Genomic DNA, 18,825 nt, shown 5'->3' with positions numbered 1-18,825 from the left:
GACCCTGGTATGCTGGCAAGGAATAAGGGAGAATTCTGCATCAGAAACAAGCCCAACCACACTGATAAGCCAATGAGACTTTATCAGAGTAACTTCCAGACCATCGTTTTAAAAGTAAAACACAACAATGGAGAGGGTTGGTCAGGCCAGCTCTGTCCCATTTATCATAGACTTACTGGCCTGAGTTACCAGGTTCTCAGGGTAAGACTTTTAAGTGGTGCATCCCCACACAGAATTGTCTATTGCTCACACACAAGATTATTTCTTTCCTCCAGTCCTTCCTCTCGCTCCATGGGAGAGCTTTCTTGTGATTGTGAAAGCCCATCATCCGCAGAGATAACCTTTGCACCGGCACAGCAACCCAGCCGGGGGCTGGCACATTCAAGTTGGTCCAGAACTCAGTCGCTGAACGCCGCTCGAGAAAGCCCTGGCGTTGCTTTAGTGTCAACCACCGGCCAACCTTTGAATATTTGCTGCCGCTCGGTGGCTATTGCAGATACTACCCCGTGTCCCCTCCCCACTGCCTACCCTTCTCTGGAGGCCCTGGGGCTGTCTCGAGTAGCTGTGGGCAACTACTAAATTACTCGGGTGGCCCAGGTCCTCCCCAGCAAGGTGTCGCCATCACATCGGCTGAGGGTGACAGTGGCGGAGGGTGTCCAGTCACAGAATCACAGAATCATATCGGTTGGAAAAGACCTTGAAGATCCTCCAGTCCAACCATTAACCTCACACTGACAGTTCCCAACTCCACCAGATCCCTCAGCGCTGGGTCAACCCGACTCTTCAACCCCTCCAGGGATGGGGACTCCCCCCCTGCCCTGGGCAGCCCATTCCAACACCCAACAACCCCTTCTGCAAAGAAATACTTCCTAATAGCAAGTCTAAACCTTGCCTGGTGCAGCTTGAGGCGATTCCTTCTTGTCCTGGCGCTTGTTCCTTGGCTCAAGAGACTCATCCCCCCTCCCTGCATCCTCCTTTCAGGGAGCTGTAGAGGGCCAGGAGGTCTCCCCTCAGCCTCCTCTTCTCCAGACTAAACCCCCCCAGTTCCTTCAGCTGCTCCCCATCAGACCTGTGTTCCAGTCATGGGATGAATAATTTTTTTGGCTGTAATGAAGCAGTTAATTATGGGTTGGGGTTTTTTTTTGGCATCTCAGGATGCAAGGCATGGAGCGTCGTGGATCTATTATGGAGATTCTAGGGCAACAAAAATATTCTCGGTGCGGCAAAGAGCAGATAAGGAGACTGAGCGTCTCCACCGGAGACCCCCGCCTGAGTCTAGCTGAGCTGCCGGCGACGCGCGGGTTTAACAAAAAGAACAGCGGAATGGATGAAGCGGCGGCAGCCGCCAGGCCCGGGTCGGGTCGGGCTCGGGGCTGCCGCCACCACCAAGATGGCGGCGCGGCGCGGCCGCCCCGCCCCCGCTGGCGCCCTGCCCTCCCTGGGCCGGCCACGGCCGCCGGCCGCCGCGGTGGCTGCTGCCGCCGCCGCCGCCTGTCGCCCTGTGATGAGAGCATCAGCCCTCCCTGCCACGTCTCCCGGGCAGCTGCGGCGGCAGCCGGCGGTGTTCAGGGCCGCGCCGGGGCGCCGAGGCCGGGCTCGCCCGCCTCTTCTTCCCTTCCCCAACAGGGCTGTCGCGGCCGCCCGCCCCTGCTCCCGCTCCGAGCAGCGGCGAGGTGGGTCTGTCCGGCGGCAGGAGGGACGCTCTGCGGGGCACCCGCCGCCGCCGCAGCCTCGTCCCCCGCCGGCGGTCCGGGGGCGGGGGGGCTGCGGAGGTCGGGGCTCGCCGCCGCCGCCGGGCCGCTGCCGCCGGAAGGGACCCCCGCTGCCGGCTGATGTCCGAGCCGCGCCGCTGCCCGCGCTTGGATGTGTGAGTACCGGCCCCGCCGCTCCCCCGGGGGAGCAGCCCGAGCGGGCGGTGCGGGACCCTGCCCCGGGGGAATGCGGGACCCTGAAACTTCGTGTGGTGGGGTGTGGGCAGCGAAGTGGGGGGGCTGCTTCTTGCGGGCTTTGTGCCGTCCAGCCGGTGAAGTCACGGCACCCGGTCCCGGGCTTCTGGTTTTAGACGTTTCCTGGTGTGTCCGGGTTAAAGCGCGTCGCGGAGAGGCGGGTGGGCCGTGGTAGGTGGGCTGGGGGGCTAGGCGTGACTGAAGGCGGTCAGGGGGTCGCGGGAAGGTTGGTTTGGGCTTTTAAAAGGCTGTGCCTGCGTAATCAGCCTTGCGAAGGAGGTAGGAGAGGGCACCCTCCTCCGGAAGATGGAGAACTGAGGCAATCCTCTATAAGCCGAGGAAAATCGAACCCGCCACAAGGTACCGTTTCCAGAGTCGGTGTGGGCGCACGTCTCTATGCCCGTTCTTTTTTGTACCACTATCAATCATCCTCTACTCTGTAGGACAGCAGTTAGGCCGATGATTTTCCTTACTACATGAGGAAGCCCTTTCACTGCTCCAGCACTGTTTTAACCTGTGAAGGTGTAGTGGAAACAGGCAGCTTTGTTTGTGGTTTATGATCACTCTCGTGCGTGCTGCTTCATTATCAGTAGCCCGTCCCTCATATCACTGGTACCTGTTACGACTGTAAGTGAAGGGATGACGTGTCTGTATTACAAAGCAGTGAGTTCTAAAGTTTTCAGAGACAAGGCATCCCTTCTGCAAGCACCTCAGGTTGGTTAACTCCCTGTGATCAGAAGGGATTTTCTGGCAGAGGGGTGTGGTAGTATGGGGATGGGGCTGGAACAGCTCAGCTCCAGTTCCACAGGATGCTGAGAGCAGAGCAGGACACCCGCAGTCTGCTCCTTTGCTCACCTCCTGGCACTCCTGTTGTTGGAGCAGCTTTGTTTCTGACGCTCTTTCTCCTTCCAGCGGCTCCTCTGGAGCTCCAGCTCCTTCAGCCAATACACTTGGTGTTGCGATCGGATGATGCTCTGCTGGTTAAACCTGGGCCCGCTGGAGCCAAAGGGGTAGCCAGGTGATGCTGACCTCTCTGGGAGTTGTGCTGAAACCTTACCTGCTCCTTCTTGTTCCTTATCAGGCTGGAAGTTCTTCAGGTGTATGTGCAGCCACTCCTCATTAAGTTCTTGAGCATCTTTGCCTCAGGTTTTGCAGTGCAAACCAGCATGTAGAATGGGGATGCTGTCCAGGTCTGATTTATTTGGAATGACAGAGGAGCTCGGGTATATCACTGACACAGTCAACTCTGTCCAGCTTAGTGTGTGCTCCTAACCTCGAGACAATAGAACGCCTGCGTGCCTCCTGTACAGCTCATTCCTGGCTGTCTCTTTGCAGATGTAGTCACTTGCAGGCATTTGAGACCTGATTTTTTGAAAGGTCTGGGTGTCCACGCCCCTACTAATAGAGGTGTCTATATTGCCTCAACCTGAGTATTCAAAATCATTGATAATTTAGAAAAAGCAGGCCTTTTATTTTTATTTTTTACTCTTCTTTTTTACAGTCTTTCTGACTGTAAAATGAGAATAAAACATTTTGCTTCCTACTTTTGCAGAGTGTGTTTCTATCCTGCTTGTAAGAAGACATACTCTTAAAAACTTCTTGCAATGTAGAGGTTAGCACCTTGCTGAATTATTCTTTTTACAGGGACATAATAGCATCTTGCAGTAGATAAGGAAATAAAGCTATTCTCATCTTAGTGGCCTGCCTATATTAGCAATATTTGTGCTGATATAACATCACCAATATAATTATACTGTTATATATTACTCAGACAGGCCTAATCACTCTTTTGTCTATGCTTTCTTCAGACACTGCTTTAGAGAGAATAGAATTACATATGTAATATTTGAGGGGAAAAACCCCACACCTTTCTGGTGGTTTTGGAATTGAGCAGCACTGAACACTCATCTTTCTTCAAAAGTGTCTGTATTGCAAATTCACTTGGGCAACTCAAGTCTAGATATCATAACTCATTTTTTTTTTTTTCTACAGGCATCAAATCTGGATGTTTGAGAATACAACAAGAGTGTATATGCGAGAAAAGTTTAAGATGGCTTCCAGTTTCCATGGGTGTTCAGCTTGGAAGCCAGTCAGGCCACTCAGTATAGCTCTGGAGAGTTACAGCTCCTAAAGATGGATATGGTTTAAAGCAACAAGATAGTACTAATTCTGAGACCGCCCTCCTCCTCAGTCTCAGTGCTCTCCCTGTTCCTCAGTATCATTAAATCCTGGAAAAAAGTTTTTTTTCTGGCGGTTACAAGCATGGGGTTCGGTTTTACTTTACAGATGTGAACTCTTGAGTTGGAGGAGTTGGATTTGTATGATGGATTTAAAGAAGAGACATTTTGTAAACACAAAAGATTTATGTGCTTTTTAGTACTGGTGAGAATCAGAGATTTGACTGAATTTGCTTACTGAACATATGGTCTTAAAAACATTACCAATTTCCAACTATTCTCTTGTCTGTCTGTTGTGAAAGTTTACATCCTGGCATGTTTATGGACTGAGAGATACAGAGGAGGGTTGGATTTGACTTGTAGTATCTCCTTAAATGCTTTGCACCTTTCAACTTCAGTATTACTTGATCTGTTTTACTTAACTCTGTGCTATGATATTCTAAGTGTTTTCCATTTTGAGGCCCAATTTTTGTTCTTGCACTGCCATTCAATTGGAGGACTGATATGGTGTCAAGATGGTACTGCAGTGCTACTTCATGCGCAAAAAACTGTAAGGAAGATACAATGTTATGATAGTTGATCTTCTTTTGGTGATCCCTTCCCTCTGCCCCTTAATCTACTCTCTGACTGCAGAGTTTGGCCTGTCACCATAATGGATGGTGCCATGAAGTTAGCTCTCTCCTCTTCTTTGTTCACCTAACTGCAGCCAGTCTCTTGTGCTGATTGGAAACTTAGGTCCCTTTATTTCTAACAGTACCACAATTAGATAAGTGATAGAGCTTTCAGCAGGTGGATTTTTAAAATCAGAGCAGCTGATCTCTAGTAGCTGTGTGGTTTGGGCAAATGGTTCATGAGCTATCAGAAACTTGCTTGAAAGACTTCCTGTCATTCTTTGTGGGGTGTAGTCATTGGAGAGTAATTTCCAACCTTTTTTGACTTTTTGGGCTGAACATGTTGCAAGCGGAAAACAAGACTTCTGGTGGGAAGTATTATGCAAGCTAGTCAGAAAAGCTGTGCTAGCTAGCGTGGTGCAGCAGCATCCATGTATGCTGGGGAGCTTGAAATGGTTGGTTTAAACAAAAATTATCAGATATCTGTGGCTTGGAAATACTTAAAAGAGAGTGTGTACGCAGATTCAGACAGTCAAATTAGTCTTGCTATAATTAATTATATCGGGGATTAATGTATCCTATTACATTTTCCTGATGATCTACGTTAGTTGCTCTGTAAGTGCTCATACAAGGTTCTGAGCGCTGCCTGCCAGAGTAATGCAAGTTGAATATGAAGACCTTTACTGTTCTGCAAGGAACTTGTGTAGCTGTTATTTAAGAGGCAAGTAGAGGGCAGTTGATGTATTCTCATAAGTGGTTTGTATTTTAATGCGAAGTTATAATTTAGGAAATTGTGATTTATTTTGAATTCCCTGCAATAATTTTGCTTTTCCATGGTGTTGCGGATCTGCAGATCATTGTTGCACTGATACTTCCCAGTATGAATCCCAGTGTGATGGCTTGGGGTAAGGCTCAAGGAAGTGTTTCTTCCTTGTGTTTTACTCCATGCCTTTAAGCTCATTGCTACAGATGGCAGATGCCTGCCTTATTTTTAGCTATGTGAGGACAAAATAGAAAAATCCTAGTGACTCCCTGTGATTTGTCATCATGGCTGATCTCCATTAAATTAAACATAGGGATTGGCAGAGGAGCAAAAACAGCAGGAAAGCTGCTTCTGTTTGTTTTTGAAAAAGCTTGTCTAAAGCACTAAAATAATACTGTAAAAAATATTCACTACTACGTGCAGAGACCCCTGGGAGGAGAAATACTTGCTGAACAGTTTATCCTGTTTGGGATAAGGAAATTAAGGTCTAAATCACTAAAACAACTTCCCTGGAAGTCGGTTGAAGAGATTAAAAGCAAAGAGTCCTGTACTTGGGCCATTAGACCATGTGTATGTATTCAGGATTTGGAGAGGAATGTGTATTTTTGTGGCTTGCTTGGCTGAAAATTTTAAGGTGGGCTTTTAAGGCAAGAGTGTCGGGTTTTTTTTTTTTTCCTTCTCTCCTCCCCCCCCCCCCCCCCCCCATCTGTTTTGCTGTGCATTTGTCCTGATAAGCTGGAAAAGAAAATTTCAATGGCCATAGCCAAAATTCCCTCTCCTTTCCCAGTTGCTGTGTGTTGCGTGGTGTAACGGAGGGTGATTGGTGGCTGTGTTTTGGTAACGTTGTGCCAGTGTGCAGTGTTTACTGAAGAGCTTTGGAGCAAGGTGTGCTTAGGAGTGCATGTTGATAAACTGTATTAACGGCCAGCTTTGATAGCTTTGCTTGTGTTGTGTTTGCTAATACCTCATCCTTGTGATTTAGCGTTACTTCCCAACCAGCATCCTTTTCTAAAATGAACTTTTGTTTCTATCTGTAACAGGCACATGGAGTTGGAGCTTAAAACTTCTGTGGTGTTAACATACCCAAATCCTGTTTTGGGTCTTAAGCTGGCACTCTCCTGAGCTTTCAGATGACAGTGCAGGTTGTCTTTGAGAACTATACATCTAGCTCAGTAATTCCTGCCAGCTCTTTAGTTTGAGCCTCTCTCTCGGGATGAGGCTGGACTTGCTATCTTTTTTCCTCACACGATTTTGAAGCATGGGAACTGTAGGACCAAAATAGATCATGACCCAACTGGTCAGGCCTGCATTTTCCTTTACTGCTGGAAAAGCTCTACTTTGCAATTCTATCTTGTTCTCACACAAGAACAAGCCAATCTTTTGTTATTCACAGATCCAGTATTTGGCTGTGAGTGTTGATGTATACATCAGAAACAGCCAAAGAAAATGTCTTCCTAACTGTACAATACTGTTGTCTTGGTGAGGAGTGTGTTATTGGCCATGTGTAGCTGCTGAGCCCTGAGGATCTTACATTGTGGGGTTGTATTTTTTTTTTCACTTTTTTGGGAATGTAATTTCACTTGTCTTCATTCATAAAATTATTGTAGTCATTCATTAAAATCTTACTAAGCTGTTTGCTGTGACCTCCTGCAGCAGTTAGTTGCACCAGGTAATTATATGGTTATGAGGTATTATTTTATTACTCCAGGAATCACGGCTTTGTTCTCGTGCTTGCCAGAGTTTCATTATGAGTGCTTAGTGTGCGTATCTTCTTTCCTCCAGTTCACAAAGACTTGAACTCATCTGTATTCTGAAGAGGACCGTATCTTCTGCATACCTCTGGAAATCTCTTCCTCGCATCTTCTGAAGTAAGGTCTTTGAGGGGGATTTTTAAGGAATGTGTAGGGTTTGGTTTGGAAATTCCTTCTCCATTTTGAAACATTGCTTTCTCAATTTCTTGGATAATTTTCTTGGTCTAGAGTATTAAGAACTTAAATCTATGTCCCATCCTTAAAGAGCACATCTGCAAAACGAGCTGGACTGAGCTTACTGCACTTTCACCTGGAGAGGCTTTTCCTGGAGAACTTTCCTTTCCTGCTCTCATTTGTGTTGCTTGGTATTTGAAGTACCGTGGCAGCTACAAATAGCAAGTGCTGCCTTCACCTTGTCTTTAGATAGGACTTTTCTTTTCCCCACTTAATGTGTCTGTTTAGCTCTAGCCTTCGTCACTGAAGATGCCTGAAATGAGTCATACAGTATATATGCCATGTGTGAAATGTTGCCTTTTTCTTTTTACTTTCACCCTTTGGTTTTGACATGTGCATAGAGGCCTGATAGATGGAATCTCTTTGGCCAGGCTTGTGCTGTATCAGAAAAGCTGACACTGACTTGGTCTTGCTGGATTGGTTTTGTTATTACAGGGGAGGTTCTTGGCTCTTAGTCACTGAGCAAAAATTAGTCTTGCTGGTGCATGACGGTGGTGATTCACCACCTGGCTCTCATCTTCCTTGCCTGACCCTGGACTGCACTTCAGGGGGGCTTCTGTCTTTCTCCACACCAAATCTCCTTCTTAATCCATCGCTCCATACATTGTGAGGAGGACATGGAAAATGTGCTGACTTGGGAGACCTCCCTCCTAACAGGTTTTGCCTCCGAGCCCGGTGCTGGGGCCAAGCTCTGGGCCAGGTGGTGGGTGTGTTCCTTGGGAGCCAGCCCCAGTTGAAAGGTTGTGTTGACTTAGCGCCGGGGGAGCTCTGCAGAAGCCAAATATTTAGCTTTCCATCTGATAACCTGTCTGTTGTTTCTTCCCTTGCAACAACTAAATGCTTTTTTTATTCCCAAACCAAGTTAAGGCTTCCACAGACATTTTGCAGCTTCTTGGCTTTTGGTGTGGCAGATGGAAGGGTGCTGACAAGGTGGCCTCGTGACTGAGGCATGGGTGCAGCCATCGCAGTTCCTAGGCTCTCTTCTCAATTTTATTTTTTTTTTTTGGCATTATGTTAGGTGAATCAGTTACCAGCTTTGTGTCTCACTTTTTCCATCTGTCAAAATGTTTTTATTTAAATAAATAAAAATCTCACACTAAAAGGAAGTAAAAATAAGCCATAGTAACTAGGGCTCACAGCAGTTCAAAAGAAAACTTGACTGTAAATTGGATTTGCTGCATTTGCAGAGGCATAGGATTGATGGACAAGTGCAAATTTGGGATTAGGTTGACCAGCTACAGCAATTTGAAGCGAGGATGTTAGTAATCAAGAGATGTTTTTACATTGCTTCTTTCAATTTCAGAGACTGATGGGGGTGAGAGGGAGGAAGAGGAGAAAGAGCTGTTTGTCTGACAGCTGAAAATCATGACTGTTACTGTATATATTTAATCCCAAAGGTTAGAGAATCATAACCTGCTTTCCTTCTCCCATCCTTCCAGAAATGGTTTCACCAGGGGCTAGTAACTGTCTTTTGCAGCCTTGCAAACAAGGTTTTATGAATAAGCCACCGTCTGGGACACAGTTGTTGTCACCTCTGGGGTAACAACAGAAGCTGTACAGGTGCTGGCTGTGTTGTTCAGTGGCAGCCCTGGGGACAGCCTTTCACTCAGGCCAGCGTGAACTGTCCAGGCCTTAAATGGTCCCTTGCCTTCGTGGTCTGGGAGCTCGGAGCTTATCCAGGAAGCCCAGTTCCAGGATATATGTTCCTTTTTGAAGGAAGATGACCTAGAAGCCAGTGCTCCTGTCATCAGGGGGATGGGCAGCTGCTGCAGCTGGGGGAGGAATTGCCAGATACCTGGCTGCAGGAGCTCTCTGTGCTTTTCCTGCACTGTTCCCAGTTCCTGAAAGCGTGAATTTATCCTTTTGTTCCCACACTCAATGCTAACTGTGGTTCAGGGTATTACTGCTAGCACCTGGAGGGGCTGGAAACATCGATGGTGTTTTGTCAGCACTGGTAGTTCCCCATGCTTTGTGTCAGTGCTCTGCAGCTGTGTCACAGGGGTGGCCTGCCAAACTTCCCTGCAAGGGAGCACTGTACAGGGGGCAGGTATGTTTCCATACCTATGTAGCCATAAAGCACTGGCACCCTGAATGGAAAGTCTTGCTAGCAACCCAGGCAACGCTGGGAGTTTCTGTGTGGCTGAGGAGGAGGGGGCGTGCAGAGCTCCCTCACTAACGGTCGCAGAGGTGTTGCTTCACCCCAAGATGTCATGTGCTTACTCGGCAGGAAGAAGGCTGCTTTGATCAAGATGGTAAATTTCAGTGAGACACCTGTGGTCTTCTCAGGCCACGGTGCTTCAAGTGAGGTTGGCCACATTTTCCTTTCTGCTCTTGAGAGTATCTGGCTGTAGGACTTGTGGAGCCAAGGAGAGCCTCCTGAATGTTTTCCAAGCTCTGAGAGTTCTCACGCCTCAGTGCAGCAAGCTTCCCAGGAGGATTGGAGGCTCAGAGTTTTCTCCCATTAAAAAACGTTCATGCCATTAAAATAACTGGCTGAGCATTGTAGCGTTTCCAGCAAAGAGATGGGGAACCAGGCAGACTTTTCATTCTGATGAGTCACTGACTCTCTCCTGATTTGCCTCTTGTGAGAGCTGTTTGGGCAGCTGCTGATGCAGGAACCTGATTCTGAGTGATGGTCCCTGGAGAGCAGGACAGGACTGTGCATGCTGCTTCACCTCTGAGCTGGTGGATCGTTTGTCTGCCTCGCTCTTTATCAGTAAAGCTTTGCTCACAGCTGTGTTTCTTGACTGCCTTGATCCTGCCTCATCAGGATAGCTACGGAGGGGTGTTGGTGCAGAGAAACAAAATGCCCAAGTGCTTTCTGTAGCCCCAAAAGTGTGAATTGGAAATCAGAGGACCTGATGCCTTATGTTCCTGGGCTGTCTTATAACCATGTCAGAGCTGAAGGTTTTGTCTCTGTCCCCAAGAAAGAGCATAGTCCCTCTCTAGGACCCAAGAGCTGTCCATACCCATATCTATTCCCTGTGCATGAGCAGGAGTGCTCTTCACTGTTCCAGCTGCTCCCCAGATCCTTCTTGTGTGTTTTTATGATGCCCATGTCTGCCTGAGAGAGATCCTGGAAGGCAGGCAGCTTCTGTTCTGAGGATGTTGAGGTTGAAGAGACTGCAAGTATGTGACTTATTTTTGAGGGAAATGTAGGTGAACTGAGAAGAATGATGTGTAATCACATTGATAGACTAAAGAGTCTCGTCAGTAGACGCTTTTTTTCTTCCATTCCTTGCTTTTTGTGCCAGTGGCTCTATATAAAATAAGATCGTTGATGGGCTGGGGCTCTGCAAACAGAAGGGAGCCTGGTAGACTCCCAGCGAGCTCTGCGAGCTCTTTATTAATACTTAATATGACTTGGATGCACACAGAAATCTTATCTGTTGGTGTAAAGGGTCATGGACACTTTTTTTCTTGTTAGCATATTTTTCACAGTAGAGTCATGCCTTTGTTTATTAATTGAAAACTATAAAAAGGCTTTTTGCCATGTCTCTCCTCAAAAAGGAGGGCTGTTGATTGGTTCAAGGCCAAAAAAAGCAGACTTAAGAGTCAAACTGATCTGTAATCTCACTGCTTTATTTAACTTCTATCTGGGGAACTTCAGTTTTGTGTGGCTAGGTTTATAAAACAAAAGCAAACAAAAAAAGAATGGTCCTTTGGCAGATTTTCCTCTAACAGATACCAACCTAATTTGATCAGACTCCAGTGAAGGAAAGTTATTTAATACTTGGCTTAAGGAACTACCCAGTCTATATGTTCATGGATCACTGTGAAAAGGCTTATTCAAGTGCATTTAAAATATGGCCCACAGACATTAAGGAGGGCTCCTTTCCACAGGCATTCTTTTTACTGGTAGAAATCTGCATTTTATTCGCTTGCAAAACCAGAGGGTGGAAGTGTGATTACTTGGTGTCCAAGTGTCTATGTTGGCAAGCATGTGAAGCATATTAATGAGATATTACTAATGAGAGCTGTTAAATTATTTACATGAATTACTGAATGTGGCATAAAATACCTTCCACCGTTAATAACACTAATTAGACCACCAACGTATCATAAATATCCTGTAAGTTGAATCAGACCAATTGTTTTAGCTTCCACAGTCCCTGTAATAGTTTGTCTTGAAAAGGCTTTCCAAGTTGCTTATTTTAGAGCTTTTTCCTCATTTTTTTTCTTCACCTTTGCTGTTTATGTAAAGTGTCTGGATGCCCTAAGTAAATTCTGCATTGTCTGTTGCTGCCCCTGCTCATCTTGTGCATGCAGGATTATATATAAGAAGGATTAAATATAAGCAAAATTTTCTTTTGCTTATATTTAATCCCTGAAAAATAAAATTTCCCAAATAAAACTCTAGAACATCCTAGAGAAAGTTCTCTGAAAGCTTTAGTGTCTTGACTGGAAAGGTAAGGAAGGCTTTAATTCTCTGCTGTTTTGTTCTTGGAATTATAGTGAGTGTTTTGAAGTCTGCCAAAATACTTTGCCTTCAAACTGAAATTTTCCAATGTTTACTCTCTCCTTTCACGCAATTTCACAACTCCTTTTCTTTCTTTTTTTTTTCTTTTTTTACCTCCCCTCCAGGATCTCTGGTTTAATTTTTGTTTTGCAAGAGACCTTCATGTGGGGTATGTGGAAAATATTCATCTTTTGAAACATCTTTTTGTTGAAATTTTAAGAATCGGTTATTGGAATAGAGATGAAGGATAGGAAATTGTAATGCAAAGGACAATTCTTTGGGGGAGACTAGTTCTCCTGCATGCTATGCTCATGGTTACAGTGGTGTGAGTCATTGAGCAAACTTCCTGGCATTTCTGCCAGCTGTGATTTCTAAGGATTTTAAAGGAGGTGATAACTGAATTATAAATAGATGATAGGTTCCATCTGTAAATTTCTAAGCTAGATCCAGAGTTTTCCAGAAGGTGTTGGTGCTTTTTTGGACCCTGGGTTGTTTCTGGCTACGATATTTTGCCAGGAGGGCAGCTGATTAGCCTCCAGACATGGTCAGGGTCCTTGTAGTGAGATGCTCGCTCAGTGTCTTGATTCTGTATAGCACGTGCGCTTGGAATGACTTCCAGATTTGCACTCCAGTTCAACCCCTTGCTCTCTTAGGTCTGCTAGCCATCAGAAACTTACCTGACTGCTGAAATCCTTGCAGTGTCATTGGGAGACCAACAAAATAAAAGCAAAACCATATGGGAAGTGATAAAGTCTGTGCCAGACTTTGTTACTGATATTCTGAGTTGCCCAACCTCTCTCATACTAGTTCATTTTAAGGAACTGATTGATTTAGATGTGTAATTTAAAATTAAATAAATATTTACAGGCTTACTTTTTTTTTTTTTTGAGGGCTGGGATATGTGATTACTTATACATGCATTCGAAATACATGCATACATACATATGTGTTTTGCTGTGGTACTCTGATAACTAGAACCACTTTTAAATGGTGGTTCTAGTTATCTAATTAGACACAATGGGCTCCTCCCATTGTGTCAGGCTTTCTTAGCACAGAAGGGAGCTGAACCATGCAATTACCTTCATGGAGACCAGTCTTGTCTGTTCAGAGCTGTGGGAGAGGGTGTCCAAGTTACCTATCAGCATCAGAGCCTGTCAACTGCTGTGTTGGGTGGTTAAAAAGACCTGCGAAGCTGTAATAATTCCTTGCATCAGAACAGGGAGAGGGCTCTTCCCAGGCTTGCAGGTTGAAATGAGGCACGTGTTTGTGTGGTCTCTAGCCCTAGAAATGCTCGCTGGAGCTTTCCAGCCAACAGGAAGTGCTAGCAGTTGCTGGTGGCTAATTTAAGCAGCTGCTTTTCACAGACAGAGCGTCAGTGGTGTCCTTTTCTGTGTATTCAAGCAGATGCTGATCTGGTGTTGTTGAGACAGCACAGTGTTTTGGGGTGGTGATGGGTGTCCCACAGGGCTCTGAGTGTATGAGTGTGGCTTCCTTTTGCATGAACTTGCTTGGCCGGGGTGTGAGCTAAGTGACCAGCAGTTTGCAGCTTAAGTGATGTTTTTGCCTCCTTTGTAGACCTGGGAAGGCTTCGGGACCGTTGTCTGGGTCTCAGGGCACAGCCTGCCGGAGGCACTGGAAGTGGATTGGTTCCTGGTCATGCCCGGTGGAAGGAGGGGACCCAGCCGGCAGCAGCTAAGCCGTTCAGCTTTGCCTTCTCTCCAGACGCTGGTTGGTGGGAGCTGCGGGAACGGTACTGGTTTGAGAAACAGGTGAGGACAAAGGTGGGATGGTTGAGACACCTGCAGTTGGGATAGTGCTAAAAACTAGGAGCCTTGCTCCGCGCTGAACTCTGTGTGGGAATGTAGCTTCGTGGTTAAAGCAGGGAACTGGGAGACAGGAACCTTGAGCCCACTGCTGTGGCATTAGGAGAGGGAACGTGCCCTGCATGACAAACCTCTTCTAGCTTCTCTTCCCAGCTCTGCCATGGCACACGCTTCCCACTGTGTCCCCGCTCTTGACTTCATGCATTAAAATCAGCCCTGTGGGGGCGATTGTGGAAGTGGTCTCAGCCACCCTTCATTCCTCACTGAAGTCACAACGGCCAGGGGTGGAAGTCGTGCCACGCTGTTTGTCTTTCCCTCAGCAGTTCCCAGAGCAGTGAGTCCTAGGAGATGATGAGTCCTTGTCTCTCTTGCTCACTTGCCTGCAATGCCACAGTGTGACAAGTGAGAGCTTAGCTGTGAGTCCCCCTCCTGCATGATAGAAAGGCACTGTTTTAGCCCTGCTGGCTGCAGATGAAACTAATTCTTACCATTGGCAAAGCCCATCTCCATTTTCTGGGGAACTTGGGGGCTGAAAAAGGAACACATGGTGACATTTAGATCTCCACATTTGGCATAAAGACTAAAAGGGCCCAGCGTTGCTTCCTTCCATACCTAAGTTAGCAGACTAGAGAAGCTGTCTGCTGCGTGTTGAGGCCCTGATCTACTTCCTATGGGTTCATCCTTACAGAGTAGAGAGACCCGAGCCATTTAGCTTTGGCCTTTAAAGACTTTTCTGTCTGGGACAGATTAATGGATGGCAGTCTTATATGAGGAACAAGTGACTGTTGAGACCATAGAGTCAGTGCCCCAAGGTTCTGGGGGAGCATTGCTTATCCTGGTGTCAGTCAGACATGTCTGAACTTCCTCCATCAGTTTAGTCTGCCAGAGCTTTTAGTTGTCCTAGTCTCCTCTGGAGGCTAAGAAAGAAGGAAGTGAGAGAATACTTGAGGGGTCACTCTAGGAAGTGGCTGAACTCCTCTGTTCTATTTTTACTTACCCTTCTTTTTAAGAGAGGAAGTGTGAGCAGAAAGATGATGGGCACTGCAATACTGGAGAAGGAGGCTGGGTGCTACTGTGATGTCCTAGTGATGGGTGGAAGGAGCCAGCATTAAGGGCTCGGTCTGGCACAGAGCGTTCAATGGTTTTTGCTTGGAGATGCTTCCTCACTTTGTACCTCTATTCCTCCATCTACAAGTTTACTGAAATATTGTTGGGTTTGTCACAGCACCTCTGGCAGACCAATCTGCTGTCTAGAGAAAATGCTGGATAAGGGTTTTATCTGAGCCAAGATGACGATGAAGCTCACCACCAGAGATATGAATACAAAACTTCAGCCATCTCTCCTCTAGCAATGCTCAGTCCCAAATTCACAACCTCAAGCACTCCCCATCCTGGAAAATGGTAGAGATGAGGTAGAATGTTTACAAGTGAGTAATATCTGTCTGCTTCAGGAATGGTAGTGCCATCAGCCTCTCTGCACCTCCGATCACAGCGCTGATTACGCCGGAGCCTGTACGTCACTGCCGGATCCCTGAACTGCCACTGGATGGGAGCCTTCTCTTTGAATTCCTGTTCTTCATCTACCTACTGGTAGCCCTCTTCATTCAGTACATCAACATCTACAAGACTGTCTGGTGGTACCCATACAATCACCCTGCATCCTGCACCTCACTGGTGAGTTCCCCTGCAAATGCCATCACTCGTGTTTTTTCATTACACAGCTTCTTTTCATGCATCTTCAGGCCAGGAATCACCAATCATTTGACATTAAGGGAGTGAAGAGGAATTCACATGCATCCACATCAGCCAGGGCCATGTCATCCCCCATTTTACAGGTGAAAAAACACATGGAAGGTGAGAGAGGTGTCAGCAGGACTCCTTCAGTGGAAATTTCTTGCAGAATCTCGCATGGCTTAGCTAACCCCTAGGGTCTGAAATGGAGTTGAGAGTCCAGGAACCTGCCTTCTCCTACTGCAGGTGCCCCTTCCCAGTGGAAACAACAGAGCATGAGAAAAGGGAGACGATGCAAGTTTTTATTAGGATCTCACAGCAGGTCAGCAGCAGAGGAGTTGGGGAGGGTGTCAGATCCTCAGCTTGTGTAAACCTCCCAGCCTCCTCGGTTTCAGTCTTCTTCCTGGTAAGCTGCACAGCCTGGCAGTGACCTGTCCTTGAGCTGGCAAACCTCGTCTGAGAGAAGCTAGCCTCTGAAGCAGTCCTTCAGTGTGTATTGTGTCCTTGCTGCTTGGAAGCATGAGGTGGTTCCTTGGGTAACTATACCGACAGGTGGTGCTGGTGTTCCAGTTATCAGGTTCAAGTTCAGCTACTCAATGGTAGACACGGATTGCTTTGAAGAAAAAAGCGTTCTGGTTTAGGCTCCCAAACTGAAAGGATTTAATGGTCGTTTGTCCCCATCGGAAGTCAAGCATTCTTTTTTTTACCCAAAATGTCCTTGAAGTCCCAAATAGCAGTATTCAGAGTCTGCTAACTGTTCTAGCCAAAACAAAGTTGATAGCTTCGCCGAAAAATTGTAAGGGGTCCAAGAGCTGTATCTAGCTTGATGCAGCCAGAGCCAACATTAAACTTCTAATACAGATCTGTGGCCCACAAAGATGTCATTTCTCAGATCAACTTGATTATTGGGGTCACTACAGACCATTTCTGAGACTAAGAGCTAAAGTGAGCTGGTGGGCTCACTCTGGACTTCATTTTGGCTGCCCTTGCTCTGGTTGCTCAGTGGCTTTTGCTGGAAGAACATGCAAGCTGTTCTCTGTAGTAGGATCCTGGTCCTAAATGTCCCTTTGACCCCAAAAATACCTGCCTGAAGGGTGGGTTTGTTTTGTTTTCAGTGGAAATCTCTCCATGGGAAGGAACCTCCGTGTGGGGAAGATCTTGCTTCTGGAGACATTCCTGTGTGACTGATGTTTATCCCTTCTCCCTCATCCCTAACAGAGAGATTTTGGGGAATGCTTACACGAGGTCCTAATGCACTCTCAGCAGCCAGCTTTCTAGTCCCACCCCAGCTGGGTGTTTTCAGAGTTCCTTCCCCTGGTGAAGACCTTTTTTCTTTCCTTCTTCAGAATTTTCACCTCATTGACTACCACCTGGCGGCGTTCATCACAGTGATGCTGGCTCGGAGGCTGGTGTGGGCCCTCATCTCTGAGGTAACATTCCCAAATGTTCCCTCTCCTGCCTGTAGCACTGATTGCAGAGCACAACCATCCATGGCCTGAGAAAGTTCTGCAAGTTGCATAGCTGGAGGTTTTCTTCCCCCAGAACAAGTCTGGGTGTGAAGGACTTAAGATTTTTTGGGATGCCCTTCTGCCTTGAAGTTTTCTCCTTGAGATCATTCATGCCCTGCAGTATTGGGTAGCTCTGTTGCCTCTGCAGCTAGGAGGAGATGAAATGGTCCCACTTGCTGCCTTACCCGTGCAGGCACAATGCTGTGCCTCGATATCTTGTGCCAGAGAAGTGGCTGAGAGAATTGCAAGTCAAGTAGCAGAAAGGCAAATGGGGAGGTTAGGCAAGACTGGAAGAACGAACAGGAGATGAGAGGGGAAAGGTCGGGAGGAGGATGTCTGAGTACACTAAAGGGAAATAGGAGTAGATGGTAGAACTGCTTGTCTGGTCCAGGTTACTCAGTAACTCTGAGACTGATCATGTCACCTCAGATTTTGAGACCCTCTCTGTGTTTGTTGGAGCAGAATCAGGCCAAATACACGTTTGAGAAAGGCCATTTTGAGGAAAATGGCAGTTCTGTCCACTGAAACTGTTAATAGAACTCTAGGCTAAGCAACTAAGCAGTAAGTTTAAAAATAAAATAAAGGAACAATTATGTCTTGTTGAGTAGGTGAATGGAGAAGATTGAATCTCTGAAGTTCTCTTTTCATCTCCAATTCCTGCCATTTTCATTTATGATCACATCTCCCGTAAAACTTCCCATAGACTGAAATTTCTGCATTAAAACCTTCCATGCAAGTTCTTGTGCATCACTTCTATTGGCTCTAACCCCTGAGAATCTTTCCATGGTTCAGTTGCCTTCTCCCCCATGGAGACCGGAACAAGCTTTCTTGCTGCCCTTTTGAAGGTGGTGCCTCCTCACTAGAGTGCAGCCTGTATAGATGAGTGGTGGAAACTTAAAGATTGCCAAGGTGCACCATCTTCTCTTCCCTCAGCTGAGAACTGTGACATTTCAGTTCTTTAGGAAAATAAATGCTGAGACCTGATCCTTCTAAAGGAAAGAGCAAGAGGAAATATGTTTCAGGCTATCCTGGAACTATCATCGGAGAAATAAGGGACTTGAGCAACAGTATTTTCTACTTTGCAGGTCTGAATTTTTAAAAAAAAATTTTAGTCATGCATTACAATTTGTGCTTGTTTGAATCTTTTGGATTCTCTCAATCGTGAATAAAATCAAAGGTGTCCACCTTCGTAAGAGAGTCAGTCTCCTGCTTCTGGGAGGAAGAGGGCAGCCATCCATCCCTATTACAGTGCCTCCAGGCACCCTTCTCCCTGCTACTCCTCCACAGGCACCCCCTGTTCTAGCACTAGTGTTAGAGGGCTGCTGAATGTTTCTCCTCCGTTTGCAGGCCTCTCAGGTGGGTGCGACATCAGTGATTCACTACATGGTGCGCCTGGTGCTGCTCACCCTCTGTGGATGGGTGCTCTGCTGGACTTTGGTCAACCTCTTCCGCAGCCATTCTGTTCTCAACCTTCTCTTCCTGGGCTACCCGTGAGTGACACCGCCTTGTACCTTCAGGGTGGGGGGAGCATGGCTGCCTGGGGGTGGCATGAGCCACCAGAGCAAGCAGAGGTGTTGGCTGTAATCTGTCTCCCTGTTCTTTTGGTTAAAGGGGGAGTAGGAGTGGCCAGGGGATGATGTGAGGGGAGGTAGTGCTGAGCTGATGAAGTATATTGCCTCAGTGTGTTTGCATGAGGGGCCTTTACTGTGACTGAAGACTGAGCCATTGGGATCATTGGTTCCACAAATGGGATTTAAAGCAGCTTCTCTGCACAGTTGTTAAAGCTGCAGCGTGTAGCCTTTTACAGAGGAGAAGAGTTGGC

The 18,825-nt window shown here is 46.7% G+C and overlaps 1 protein-coding gene across 3 annotated transcripts in view; it reads left to right on the top strand.

The window, feature by feature from the left end:
* Positions 1-1,530: 1,530 nt before the first annotated feature.
* TMEM39A (transmembrane protein 39A) overlaps positions 1,531-18,825 on the top strand; it is a 20,949-nt gene continuing 3,654 nt past the window's right edge. Inside the window, exons 1-6 of one of the 3 annotated variants that reach the window (XM_074897339.1) lie at positions 1,779-1,867; positions 7,280-7,365; positions 13,517-13,710; positions 15,216-15,438; positions 16,842-16,925; positions 18,351-18,493. In XM_074897339.1, coding sequence (XP_074753440.1) covers positions 13,598-13,710; positions 15,216-15,438; positions 16,842-16,925; positions 18,351-18,493 — 563 coding nt within the window. In that variant the 5' untranslated portion in view covers positions 1,779-1,867; positions 7,280-7,365; positions 13,517-13,597. Of the gene's footprint in view, positions 1,868-7,279; positions 7,366-13,516; positions 13,711-15,215; positions 15,439-16,841; positions 16,926-18,350; positions 18,494-18,825 lie in introns of those variants that run through there. The other 2 variants (XM_074897349.1, XM_074897359.1) reach the window with 2 other exon arrangements.

Source organism: Athene noctua, chromosome 1 (assembly GCF_965140245.1).
Source record: "Athene noctua chromosome 1, bAthNoc1.hap1.1, whole genome shotgun sequence".
Classification (NCBI taxonomy): Eukaryota; Metazoa; Chordata; class Aves; order Strigiformes; family Strigidae; genus Athene; species Athene noctua.
This window is presented reverse-complemented; position numbering and strand designations above follow the sequence as displayed.